Source organism: Epinephelus lanceolatus, chromosome 8 (genome assembly GCF_041903045.1).
Source record: "Epinephelus lanceolatus isolate andai-2023 chromosome 8, ASM4190304v1, whole genome shotgun sequence".
Classification (NCBI taxonomy): Eukaryota; Metazoa; Chordata; class Actinopteri; order Perciformes; family Serranidae; genus Epinephelus; species Epinephelus lanceolatus.
In genome coordinates this window covers 30,122,639-30,135,977 of record NC_135741.1, presented here as the reverse complement: position 1 = coordinate 30,135,977, position 13,339 = coordinate 30,122,639, and the positions used below count along the sequence as shown (strand labels likewise).

At 40.9% G+C, this 13,339-nt stretch overlaps 2 protein-coding genes across 3 annotated transcripts; both read right to left on the bottom strand.

Moving 5' to 3' along the window:
• Positions 1-1,201: 1,201 nt before the first annotated feature.
• Positions 1,202-8,721, bottom strand: bpifcl (BPI fold containing family C, like). 2 transcript variants are annotated; one of them, XM_033629661.2, is made up of 16 exons: positions 8,566-8,721; positions 8,295-8,407; positions 8,031-8,145; positions 7,787-7,918; positions 6,627-6,782; positions 6,472-6,535; positions 6,287-6,347; positions 6,019-6,110; positions 5,321-5,497; positions 5,177-5,236; positions 3,494-3,661; positions 3,235-3,302; positions 3,110-3,152; positions 2,946-3,006; positions 2,524-2,600; positions 1,202-1,746 (listed from the first exon to the last, which is right to left on the bottom strand). In XM_033629661.2, the coding sequence occupies exons 2-16, from the start codon at positions 8,392-8,394 to the stop codon at positions 1,687-1,689; spliced, it is 1,434 nt and encodes a 477-aa protein (XP_033485552.2). In that variant the 5' UTR covers positions 8,395-8,407; positions 8,566-8,721; the 3' UTR covers positions 1,202-1,686. The 2 variants fall into 2 exon arrangements, with proteins under 2 accessions (XP_033485552.2, XP_078026291.1); XM_078170165.1 differs by having other exon boundaries at positions 8,295-8,426; positions 8,566-8,698.
• A 651-nt stretch (positions 8,722-9,372) lies between these two features.
• Positions 9,373-13,115, bottom strand: LOC117258616 (vesicular inhibitory amino acid transporter-like). The gene is made up of 2 exons (XM_033629660.2): positions 12,245-13,115; positions 9,373-11,439 (listed from the first exon to the last, which is right to left on the bottom strand). Exons 1-2 carry the CDS (start codon positions 12,626-12,628, stop codon positions 10,252-10,254), a joined length of 1,572 nt encoding a protein of 523 aa, XP_033485551.1. The 5' UTR covers positions 12,629-13,115; the 3' UTR covers positions 9,373-10,251.
• Positions 13,116-13,339: the final 224 nt, after the last annotated feature.

Genomic DNA, 13,339 nt, shown 5'->3' with positions numbered 1-13,339 from the left:
CACCAGGGCAAATATTTGACAAATGTATTAGATACGTATTTACAATTTTTCCTAATCCTTTCGACACATTTCCTGAAACTAAAGTTCAACTTTGCAGAACTAGAAAGGGTTAACATTTTGTCTAAACTCTTAAAGTCTCACTGCACTGAAAACCATGTTTTCTCTTCTCAAAACTGATTCTTTCCACCAAAATGGAAACACACAGCTATCATATAAATATCCCTAACAGACCATCAGTTAAACACTGGTGTGATAAACAGAAGACACTGCCATCAAAATACTGTTTAGATATGTTTTGGCGTCATGAGGCCAAACTACATATTCAGATTTATAAACCAGTGTAGTAACTGTTTCCTTTTTTCAAAGTTTAGGGTTTATTGGTCCCAAAAAAGGCTGCAAATTTATGGCACATGCAGTACAAAGACTGTTGCCATATAAACATATAACCCAGCTTCACAGATTCACACTATAAAAGTTGACAATGCAACATTGTTAGGTTCTGAGATTACGCAAATGTTACCTACTTTGGCAAAACTTAAAAGAACTGCAATAATAAGTAAAATGAGAAACATTACAGTGACAGAATACGACTGTAAGACTGTCCCCTGGAGCTGTAAGGGCGAAATCAGGGCACAAATTAAAAGTAACAAGGCCGCCTTCTTCTTGTTCTCTCTCAAAGGATTGTTTCGCCAGTTGACTTTGAACAGGTGAGATGTGAGTGAGACCTATTGGTAATTAGGACGTGGCATTTTAAGGCCAGCGTTCTCCGGCCGAACAAGGCGTGCTGAATTATGCTGTATGTGTTAGAGTTTTTGCAGAAGCGTGACATACAATATCTTCTGGAGTGAAAAACAATAGAATAGTGCTTAGAGTTTAGCAGTCTGAAGTCCTGTTGTTGATACAAGATCTTCAAGTTCCCAGAATTATGTGCATAGTTTCATTTTTTGTGAATATGCAGTGGAGAAAAACTGTACATTGGTTCTTCAGGAAAATGTTAAATCCTTGCACCCTCCATTATTAAGCACATTTCTAGAGATGATGTTATGGACATATATATTTTTAATTTAGTGCCCTCTGGTGGTAGTACAAGCAATGGCACAGTGGCACACGGCATGCTGTAAAAAAAAATCAGAATTGACCATTCATACAAAAATAAATTGTCATCAGAAAAATTTTACAGATGAAATAATAACACAAAAATCATATAACATAGTGACTTTGAAATCAAATCACTCCCTTTTTTCTTTATTAGTGGAAAAATATGTATATAAAATGTAAAAAACAAAAAAAGTTCTCATGACAATATGATTTTCAACCCCTTTAATCAGCTACGCCTTATTTTTCTATCAATGAATCAGTCAGAGTGCGGTATCAAAAATGAGTAACAAAGTTATTGTGTAAAAAAGATCCAATTTCAGGCTGAGCACCACTTTATAAGCATTTACAAAGATAAACCGAAGGCTTAACATTGATTTGAAATGAAGGCTGTATATGTGTACATTTTGATTGTGTACTGTAGCAAGGCATGTTAATCATTTACAGTCCAGAGTCCAGACAGATGTAGTTGTACCTCTTAAACACAGTAGTGCCTTTGTCATGTGGTGTCAGATGTAGACAAATCCAGTTTGTTTACTGGTTTAAAGCTGAAGAATCTGAACTGAGATGAAGAGCGTCCATGTTTGTCTGTCAGTTGAAGCCTCTGTCTGTTAGCAACACCTGAGCATCTGAGGAGACGGCTATAAAGCCCTGTTAGAAATAAAGACAATGGTCAGTCTGACAAGAATTTCTGCTCCTAATTATAGTTTTTTTCTGAATGCTTACACACTAACAATAATTCTTGAAGCACTGTCTCTGAAATCATTAATCCTCGTAGCCACTGCATTTACAAAGTGTGCCAAACTGAATGACTTTCTCTGCATTTCACTCAGTGTCTAATTTTATAACGCACTTTTGCTTGAAGAAAGGTATTCGCACATCTATCTCAGATGCAGATGCATTGGAAAATGTCACTTGAGTTTTTGAACAGAAAATCCCGCACGCTGCTCTTACTTAGCTTCACAATTTATTAGTACCACTAATGTTTCGGTCCTTCTGGACCTTTGCCAAGAGTGTTCAACACCATTATTTCCAACATTGAGCTTAAACAGAAACTGCCTCACCTATTTCCCAGGTGTGCACAGGTGTGAGGAAATTAACCAGCTGTGGGTGTTTTTTCAATAATTGACAACAGCCTGTGTGGCCTGTGCATTGCTACACTCTATTTTTCCTCATTTACACATTTGAAAACACTGGTTGGTGCTTCTTGTGCTTATTCAAATGATGGGTTTGAAGAGTTTGCAAGAGTTGTGTGCTTTTGCAAAAGATGTATAATGTTTTGTGGTGGATTTGTGGTTAGTGTGTTTTGCAAAAGTAGCCTATAGTTTGAAAGATAGTCACTTAGCAATCAGAAAAAAATCATGTAAAATGTCCTCCAAAGTCAAACATGAACCTAACATTAATGAGAAATCTTTTATTAACACTGACCTCTTCCACCTCCAGAACTGTGTTGACCAGCTCTGCGTGTCTCGTTCTGGGTAAAACAACACCTTTGCCAAGTTCCACTGAAACAGACAGTGCGTTATACATTATTTTAAATGCATTGGATCAGTACTGTATTTTATAATAAAAGAAAAATGCATTGTATCCCTCTGTGTTTCTCTAGAGTACATTGATGGAGATAATAAAAAAGGTAATACTGAACATTATAAACATTTAGTTGCTATTTATTACAAACAAAATGTCCACGTTAAACTTCCAAACAGTGGAAAAATTAAACAAGCCTATACACTGCCAATCTGTGTCCAAATGTCTTCGAGCAAAGCAGACAGACAAAAATGTGCTATGCTACAATCTTTAATCTCACATACTCAGAGAACTGAACCCAGAAACACGTGATTCTGACTCACCGTTCACTTTTGCCAAGACTATCTTCATTCCCATCATCGTCACCTCTTCCAAGGAATCGATCTGCAAAGAGAAACATACAGTATGATTCGTTACTCTCGCTATTTTGCATACATGAGGCTGCCTGTGACTACAACATCATGTAATGTTGTTATGTGTCATGTACCTTAACGGTTCCCACTTCACTCGACACCAGCGTCAGTGTGAAACTGTTTGAGAGAAAGAGATATCATTACTTTAAGTTTGATATTGTGAACTCAGGTGTTTGTTTTAAAACATGGTGATGCTCACTTGTCCTGTGCCATGGAGCCCTTTAGTGTTCCATCAGCAATCAACACTTTACCACTGAATTTAAAGTCCTGAAAGACAGAGCAAAAAATAAGAAATTTAGGCACAAATGTAAGGCCAAACTGGGCAGCTGCAAGGTGTGAATGTACACATAATATCCACTGTACAACCACTGTTGAAATAAAGCACAAAAAAGAAAAAGTGGAGAACAAAAAGCTACATGCACTTGTATATCAATGGGCCAGAAAACAACAGTACTCACAGCATTGAGTTTGAACAGTGGGATCTGGGTACCATTTGGCTGGATGGCGGAAGCCTTAAGAGCAGCCTGAAAGCCCAGTTTAACAACACCAGGCTGGAAGGAAAACATCGGCACCTCTCTGGCATAAATCTGCAGATTCATCAGCAGACCTGGAAACATTTTGGGAAGCTGCAGAGAAAAAAAACTTAATTCTATAATATTTTCACAACTTTAACAACACATTTTCATGAACAGAACAGAGCAAATGTGTGAACAGTTGAGATTCTACTTTAGAAGGTTTAAAATGGACACATAGCCTACTGTATTTTAACTTTCTACATGGCTATAATGTCACATTTGTGTCAGAGCTGTTTGTTTACTTGGCTCAACTCCTGTTAGTGTGAGTATATGAAGCCTGGTGAGTGCGGTTTACAGTAATCTCACAGCTACTTGTCCTCTTTATTCAGTGAAACAATTAGTCAATTAACCAATTAATCAGCTGATATAATATAAATCAGCAGCACTTTTCATAATCGATTCATTGTTTGAGTAATTTATTTGTCAAAAATGCCAAATATTAAACTGCTTTCAGCTTTTTAAATGTGAGGATTTACACTATATGGATCCCATAACTTATCTGTGCCTCTGCTGAGTTAATAAGACGGTAGGTGGGGTATGGGTGAGTTGGGGGAATTTCCAAAGACTTTCTGTTTATATCATTCAATGAGTTCACACGAGCCCCTTTGTATTAATCTTGAATATGAAACTGTTGTGTTTTGGCCGAGGTTGCTTCGGGCAGCAGGATGATAAAGATGCAGCTCAGGTGAGAACAAAAACAGCTCAACAAATTTTTGACTGCTCATGGAAGCCAAACTACAGCTATTTTTGAAGAAGTTTAAGGTAGAAATGGGTTAACAAACTTGTCTACGCGTTGCTTCTCAAAATAGCATTCAAAAATATAACTAATAAAACCCAGTTGAGATGTTCAGATATAGGCTTCATAATGTTTATAGTGTTTTTTAATTACTTTAATATGTAAATTTTTTGTAATGTCTTTTTTCTCTTTTTAACAATAAAAAGTCAAGATATAATATTCAGTCCTAAGAAACAGGAGAAAGTCAATTCCAAGGTCAGGATTGAAAATGTATCATAACTATGTTTTATGATTAGATACTGTAAGTTTGCTGCAGCTATTTGAAGTGATATGCAACCTATATTGTCTTCAAGGTTTGGAACATTCCCATGCATCCTCCTGCTGACAGCTCTTTGACCAACGCTGGCTACTTGAGTATTAATGGTCTATAAATGCTGTTTTAATGAGTAGGATGTTCTTGATGGCTTTGGCATCAGTAATCTGATTGAATGTTGATATCATAAATATAATGCAATGCAGATTCAAGCAAACAGCCAGTGACAGAAAGAAAACTGAGTTGATGAAGTTACTGTATTATATCTCCTGTTCTAGGTGCTTGGTGACTAAGTGTAAATTACAAGCTGTGCCTTTGCACCAATTGTTGAACCACAGTACCATCATGTAGCCCTGTTCCTCCCAAGCAATTTTAGACAAGAGCTCCTATTCAATGCTGATTTCTGTGGATGTCAGATCTGTGTCACTGGGTGCAGTCTGACATGAAGCTATTCATACAGTGAGTTAATAAAACTCTTTAGCGATGCCAAGTGTAAACCTGATACAGATACACTTACCTCAGGAATGAAAGGCCCCATTGCGCTGGTATTTAGGTGCAAGGGGATGTATGGAGGTATCTGAGATGATAAAACAATATCTCTTAACCACACACATAGTTTAGGGCAGAAAGTGATGAATGCATTAGTTTAGGGGGCACTTACCATGCTGTCATTGATGAGGGCCTGAAGCAGTCCAGCTGAGTAGAGTCCATATGAGGCAGAGTTCAGAGTGAAGTCAGACAGGCCCACTGACAACATGTAGCCTGGTGGCTGAGGCACAGTGAAAGGCTGGGCCTTAAATGGAGGCTCTGCATGAGTTCTGATGTTGTAGAACTCTCCCTTTAAATAAAGACACGGAAATGATCCAGTGATCACGCTTTTAAAAATGTCTTTTGCCAGAGTGTGTTGGACATATTCAGATGGGTGACAAATTAAAGGAACCTGAAAGCGATCGGTGAAGAAGTATTTACTTCCACAAGGGACAACAGGGCTGACTGAATGATAAACTGTTAATAGTACAAAAATGATGCATATTACATGCTTTGGCCATCATCAACCCAGCTGTACACCTATGAGAGATTTCGGAGCAATAAGTGAGACAGTGGTCTTCAGCGCCATGCATGCAAGAGCAACACAGTGCTTTTCAAACTTGCTGGGATGCAGCCAATGTGCTGTAGCTCCCCTAAACACCTCTTCTTCTCCTAGTCTAGCAATTAGCTGTTACAGCTCTGAACAATTTGTCATTCTCACTAAGTCAGCATGTTTTGGTCATCTTTAGGTCAAACGTTATTATGTTTATATATGATGTGGCCAAAAGTCAGGGGACTTCCAAAATATGAAAAGAGATTGTGTGTATTCACCTTAAGACCCAGATTCATACTTGAAGCATCAATGATGGGTGTGCCAGTGAGAGGAAGGTCAAAAGCAAAGATGTCATCCACATCAAAGGAAACTGATAAGAGTAGGAATCATTTATAGATTGAATTGTATAGTTATAGGTTAGAATTTCTTACTGTTATTTTACTTTTGTCTTAAAGTAAAGTAACATCTGGACTATATAACTGCTAGGGCCTGTACATTTTACAAAATATATTAGGGTCTAAATGAGGATGTAGCCTGATGCAATACCTGTCATGGCCTGTAGATGGTACTCCAAGCTTGAAATATATTCCTCCACCCAAGGGCAGATCTGTGGAGGACATAACAAGGCAAATGTCTTGTCTGGTCTGTACATTAGGTTTCACCTGAGCTTCATCTGAGCATAGACAGAGCCTCCACTGATATATGTGACAGAAACATAGAGAACCACTCACATTGCCCTGTATTTTATCCTTGATACGCCCCTTGAAATGCTCCACTAAAGGCTGGAAGAGCCAACTGTGAAATGACAAATGAAAATACAGTGTTGATATGCTGACATCAGTATCACCCTCTCCTGGTCTCTCTACATCCCTCTGTTCTACTGTACCTGGCTCCACCGTGAAACTGTATGTTCACATCTCCAACCTGAGCATCACAGCTAACACTGGTGACAGACAGATGGCCGTCAGGGTCTTTGCCCAGCTCCACCACAGAGGTCACATCCATATTAAATATAGCCATGTCGAATGATCCTCCGTCATGTCTGAAAACACACAGTACAAACAAAGTCAGTGCTGGCATATCAGCCTGCAAACAACTCAAGAATTATTGACTACATAATAAGAGATAAGATAAAAGTCAGACTAAAATGCCAATTGAAGAGCATGCATAACTCTGTAGTCCATAGACTTTGTCACTTTGTATGATTTCATGTAAACTTTATGTTAAAACAATTCAGTTGGAGTGCAGACTAAAGTCCTCTGCCTGAGCTAATAATATCCTCAGTTGGCTGTTACTTTGACATTCACCATGGTTACTGGGTGGACAACAGTTTTAGTGGCCTGATGGCACTGGGTGAAAGAACTGGAAGTCACCAAAATCACTGTTTTTTACTAACTTTATGCCACTTTCTAAGATGCATGTATTCTTATCACACCACTTACCACTGTCTACATTGTTAACTACACTTAACTGATCTAACTGACACAGTTTATTTCAGGATAACATGTCAAGTTCTGGTTTAAATACAGTAAAAGTATTATTATAATTTTTGCGACAGTGAGGAAAGTGTAGCATAAGTGAACAAGTGGGTTTCTTGGCTGTGCAAGACCAGAGTTCCACAGTTCCAGTTCCAGAGTTCAGGGGAAACAACACAGCATGACATTTTAAAACAGACACTTCCTTTTCTAATCAACCTGAGATGAACTGAGAACACATAAGGCTGTGCTGAATCTTAATATCACTTCCTCATTTAGCCTCTATATGTAAATTTCTCTGCTAACATTTCAAGCTGAAATATGTAACATGCATTGAGATGATTACATTTATATTTAATGTAATATTTAATAATTTTATTAAATATTATGTAATGTTATATTTAATCACTTTTAAAGATAATCAGATTACCTCTGCTGCTCCAAAGATTTGGTTATTGCTCAAAAGGAAAACCTGAGAAATGTCACTCCAAACCCTGACTGAACAGCTGGGGGGTTACTGACTTGATGGACAAGGAGCTTACGTGTCGGGCAGAGATCAGAGATCACTCACATTATGCCATAGTGTGTCATCCAACTGCCACTAAGTGCAATACTGAGGCCTGGGATGGACGTCTTGAATCCTGTGGTGTTCTGATAGAACTGAACAGATGGCTCCGGAAAGTCACACTTTGTTATGGTGGTGCTAGAGCACATGGGGAGAGCAAAGACAGATGTAGATAGGTGTGAGGATGATCTGAGTGATGTAAAAAAGGTTAATAGACATCTATATCCAGGACTGTCAAATATAATCCTACCCTGTCAGCGTGTAGTCTACGCTGCCAAGGATGCCAATGCCGAATTCCCCGCTGATGTCAGGGAGACTGACAACGTCCAACTTCTCCTGAATCCATCCTGCACCTACATGTTTTCCTGGGATGAACAGCACACATGTATAAAGCTTTAAAGTCTCATGTGTAACTTTGTTGGGTTCTTTATGGTCTAAAACCATATGAAGCAATTATTTTTTGTGCCAATAAACTTAACAACTGAGTGAATAACACCATCACACACTGCCTTACCGTACTGGAGTCCTTTGTTAGTCAGGATGACTTGTATTGCAGGATTTTGTGCACAGGTTAAAGAGATGAGCGTGAGCACGACTAACACGGGTGGAAGCATTTTCCTGGGTCCCCTGTGGTGCAAGCAATGTACTAAGTACAAAATCTGAGCATGAGTGTAGCCATGAAACTGCACAGGCAAAGACTACTGAGACTTTTACATTTTACTGTGAAACATAAAATCAAACATATTATTCTCAATAAAGTTGCTGTAGTGTTGTGTGTAGCATACCTGAATTACTGCAGGATGAAGTTTGTTTGTGTAGTTTCTGAACAAGCGTCTTCAAACTCTCTCTGCCATTGATCCCCCTACTGTAGCATTGCTTTCTTTTACTGAGAAGTGAAACTAAGTGACATCTGACTATAGCCTCAGGCAGATGTGGTGTGGGCTTGGGTGTGTGAAGAACAGGAAACTACTCTATTGTTTGATTCTGCTCTGTGTGAAACACTTCTACATTGTAACTAGAATCCTTGTTATAGGAGTTAAAAGTTAAAATATTAATACATATTTAAATACAATAGCCCTGTTTCTGAAGGCAGGTTGACGTAAATCCACTTCATCCGATAGGCTACCAGTATTTTGAACAACATCCTCAAGCTCAGAAGAAAGGCCTGCCATGGCATGTACAATGAAGTGAAAATTAAAGCTTCTGTTCTGTTGACTTCTACATTCTGGTCTCTCACTCTTTGCAGGTGTATTTGGAGATGCCAAGCTGACAGCAATTGTATCATTAATATCAACAGTGTCAGGTTTTCTCTCTGTCGGCTATGTGCTTTTTTGGAGGCTCTGCACTGTGTCCACAACTATTTAAATAAGCAAATGTAGCTGCGTGCCATTTGACAGGCAGCATTGTAGGCTGCAACCTACAGTCTTGTCTTCGAAAGATCACATTGCTGTTTTAAGAAAGGAGAAGCTTAATAATTAACATTTTAAAGAGGAAGTTCGACAGAGGCCAGGAGAGTGAAAAGATAACAGAAAGCAAAATCAGCAAGACTTCTGAGCCGACCCTGGCTACATTTCAAGAAAACATTAGAATCACCAGCCATAAAATATTTGATTTATTTGTCTCTTAATTCAACAAATACTCTTTGTCTCACACACCATGATTAGTTCCATTAAATCACAATTAACAATTTCAATAGGAGAAGAGAATATTATCAGACAGACATTGTTTTTTTCATATAACACAATTAGGACCCACTTGCTTGCACTTTGAATTCACTTCATCCAGTATGACACTTGAAACACCAAGAAAACAAACGAGCCAACGAGGACTACTATAGGCATAAGATGGAAAATAAATCACACTGAAACTGAAATAAATAAATAAATAATTTTGTTTAAACAACTACACATAAGTTATTCATGGTTTATTATAATCCACAGAGCACCATCTGATCTGATGGGTGCCTTTGTCTTACATTTTCTCCGATGTGGGATTTATGATATATCTAGCAGCTCAAAAACCAATAATAACATATTCACTCCATTGTTTTTCCACATATTTCATTCCCCAGATATAAACACGTACACACTCACAGTTAAGATCCATGGCGGACATTTTCACTGGATCTTTGACAACTCTTTGCATGAAGATTGATAACCTGGACAGGCTTCTTAATGCCCGCACATTTAATCACCTCCTGTCATGCGGAGGTTTTGTTCCTCTGTCCAGTTAATGATCAAACATGTTTTCTGGAATGAGTAGACTACTTTACACTATGATTGAAGAGTTTATTATTGCACATTATCACGAAGGCAAAATAAAAAGATGTACATTTCACACAAATTATCCTCCTCATGAGCTTCTTTGTCAAGTGGTTAACGTGATGTTTTGATAAGGTCTGCGTTATGACAACCTGCCGGAGTGCGGCATTTTAGGACATCTCCATTCGATAAAGGTCATCTCTGAAGCTCTCAGTCATGGATATTGTACTTGAACGCCTCTATGAGCCCCTCGATTGAGTGAATGAAGCCAGATATGGCGCATATGCCGCCAATAACAAAAATGGCAACGTCGAAGAAGACGTGGTGCCACAGGAGATTCCTCCACTGCAGCTTCAGGTGGAAGAGGCTTGGCAGGAGGAAGCACAGGCCAGCGCCAGTGAGACTCCCAGTTAAACCCATAAGGAGGGCGAAATGGGGGACAAAGACGGCCATAAGCAGGGTGAAGACTACCAGGGCAATTCGGAGGCCCAGACCCCATGATTTCAACTGCCCACCAGGGCCGTAGCAGTCAGGGAAGAGGGCTCTCCCACCATCCTGGAACAAGGATTTCTCCAGAACCTCGACTGCAGCAAAGAATGGCAGTGGGTAAGATAACAGCGCCTTGGCGACGAGGAAGATGTTCACCACAGCCCGGATGGTTGAAGGCAGGTTATCTGTAATGACCTCTTTAGTGGCATCTGCCCAAGTCAAGTAGGCCACCAGGGCAAAGAGGCCCTTGAGGACGCAGGCTGCGATGTGAGTCCACTCCATCATGCAGTGGAACTCACTGGGCTTCTGCATGTTTCCCTCCAGGGAGGGGAGGAAGATCTGGGAGGTGTAGCTGAACACGATGATGCCAATTGAAATGGGGAATTTCTTCACGTCGATATAAAACTTGACCTTGTCCCAGGCCCAGTCGCGTGCCCTGGAGAGGCAGTAGGCAATCACGAGGACGTTGATGACGAAGTGCGCCAGAGTGCAGAGCAAGCTGAACTTGGACACGGCCTTGAGGTTCTTCAGGAACGCGCAAGGCAGCAGCGCCACCGTGGCCACCACTGACCAAGCTTTCTGGGAGACGGGAAACCCCGGGAAACTGTTGTACATCAGGTTGCCGCTGACCACAACGTAAAGAATACAGGTCATGACCAGCTCGATGATCTGAGCCACGTTCACAACGTGCCCGCCCAGCGCTGGGAAGCGGGGCGCGCAGCAGGCATTGGCGATGTCCACGTAGGAGTCCCTCACGCGCACTTTTATGCCATCCTCGTTGTCCTCGTACAGACACGCGATGAGGATTTTTCCCGTGTAACAGCACACCACAGCCGCGAAGATAATGAGGAAGAGACCGAGGTAGCCACCGTGGAGGATGGCGTACGGCAGGCCGAGGACGAACATGCCCTGCGGACAGAGAGGCGCAGTTGAGTGGTAATGGACGAGGCCCACATCGCAGTGACAGGCCGAGCCAGCCCAGGCATGCAATAACTGGCTCACACAGCTCACATCTTACATAATAACACTGAAACAAATCTAAAATAATTAAAAAATAAAACAATAAAAAGATATTTTTGTGCATTCACATAACAGTGCAACGTAGAAACATTTTATTTATCAAAGCTGATTCAATCCAATGTCACACAATTATTTTCTCATTCGCCGCGCCCTTGAAAAACAGGCCTTTCTTTTGCGTAGGCTACAGGCTGCATCGAATTAAGGCATTAAAGGAAACTTTAAAAACGAATTTTCTAATTTCAGTTGATCACACTTTCAATTTGATGGAGACGCAGATAAGCACGTGGGTGCCATTCAGCCTCAGGGCTATCAAAGTCACACAGGCCCTGCCTGCAGCTCCACTGATAAAAAGATTTGAATAAATAAATCCTAAATCCCTCTGCTGCGATGAATTCACTCACACGCCATGGATTAAACGTTAAATTGGAGCCTGAATTAAATTATGATAACAGTAATTTGAAATACATTTAAAGCTCAATTTATTTTTCGTCAATATTGATCATATTGCTTTATTTAAATGTTGGATTGTTTAGAAACATGCGCAACTCAAGAGTATTCCAAATTAAATCTTAAAATATAAATCTCATAATTTGATAATCCTCAAGGTGACTTTTGGTCCAGTTGCAGGCCTGATCCATGCAGCCCTTGGTGTGTTTGCATGCACTCATGCAAAGTAAAAGTAATCACAGTGTACCTGAATGGCATTGGTGACGTTCCAGCCAGCTTCCCATGACGTGATTTTTGGCTTGTCCTCATCCAGCGAGCCTCCTGTCTTTAGGGACGAGGGCCTCCGACCGGTGCCGTCCCTCTGGTAGTGGCTGTCTCCCTCCAGCTCCCCCTCACCCTCCATGTGTCCCCCTTCCTCCTCCTCTCCCTGAAGGACATCCATTTGCATCCCTTGCCTGTAGTCATAATCCAAGTCGTCGCATTCGGCGAAACCCAAACCTTCCTCGTCCGTGGCGGCCTGGAAGCCCAGCCGGGCAAACACCCCGCTGACCTTGGCCTGAGATTTGTTGGATACCGTGTGGGCCGCGTTGGTCAGCTTGTTGGTGAGCTTGTGTCGTATTAGATGAGCCATCTTTACCCGAATAAAATGCGTTCTTCAAATGAAAATGGTATTACCGAGCAAAAAGCAGAGAGGCAGGAGCATGCAGGGTGATTTATTTGCTTTTTTTAAACTGCGACTGTAAAGTCATGCCTGTTGCCTCTTTGATGTCGTCGCAAATTAAGCTATCCAGCCCTCTAACGGCTGCCTCACCGTCTCACCCAAACCGTTAAAAATTCCTCAGCCGCTTCTCTTGGTTTGCTCATCCATATTACTCCCTCAGAAACACTCCTTGGCGTCCGCCTCAACGAGAAAACGCCCCAAAACAGAGACAGAAACGAGAATATGTCCTCATTTGTCGTTTAAAATAGACAATTTAGCATTTTTTGTCAGTTGGGGGTCCTGATGGTGACAGCGCGAGCGCTGGAATCTCTGACTGCATCACCCGGAGAGAGGAGGGAGAGCGCGAGGGGCGTGCACGTGTCCGCATAGAGTGCCAGTGTAACAGCTCGCGCACAGCGGAACTGTCACGATGGCAGAGAGAGGGAGGGAGAGACTTTAATTCACCGACACAGTGGTCACGAGGATAAAACGGTCAGGTCATTTGAAGGCAGCGGTGTTACAGAATCGCTAGTGACATAATGTATGAATGAAAAGATCAAACATTTCACCTGCTTTCATGAAGCCTGTCAACAGGTCGACGGGAACATGCAAGGGGCGTCGTGCATGTAGGCTATGCTGAGT

What these genes read in the sequence shown, in the direction of transcription:
- LOC117258616 (XM_033629660.2), bottom strand. Translation starts at nt 12,628, where the DNA reads ATGGCTCATCTAATACGACACAAGCTCACCAACAAGCTGACCAACGCG. An exon ending in ACGTCACCAATGCCATTCAG is followed by an intron (nt 11,440 to 12,244) that starts GTACACTGTGAT and finishes CTCTGTCCGCAG; the next exon opens with GGCATGTTCGTCCTCGGCCT.
- bpifcl (XM_033629661.2), bottom strand. Translation starts at nt 8,394, where the DNA reads ATGCTTCCACCCGTGTTAGTCGTGCTCACGCTCATCTCTTTAACCTGT. An exon ending in CCATCTACAGGCCATGACAG is followed by an intron (nt 6,111 to 6,286) that starts GTATTGCATCAG and finishes TACTCTTATCAG; the next exon opens with TTTCCTTTGATGTGGATGAC. An exon ending in CAGTTCTGGAGGTGGAAGAG is followed by an intron (nt 1,747 to 2,523) that starts GTCAGTGTTAAT and finishes TATTTCTAACAG; the next exon opens with GGCTTTATAGCCGTCTCCTC.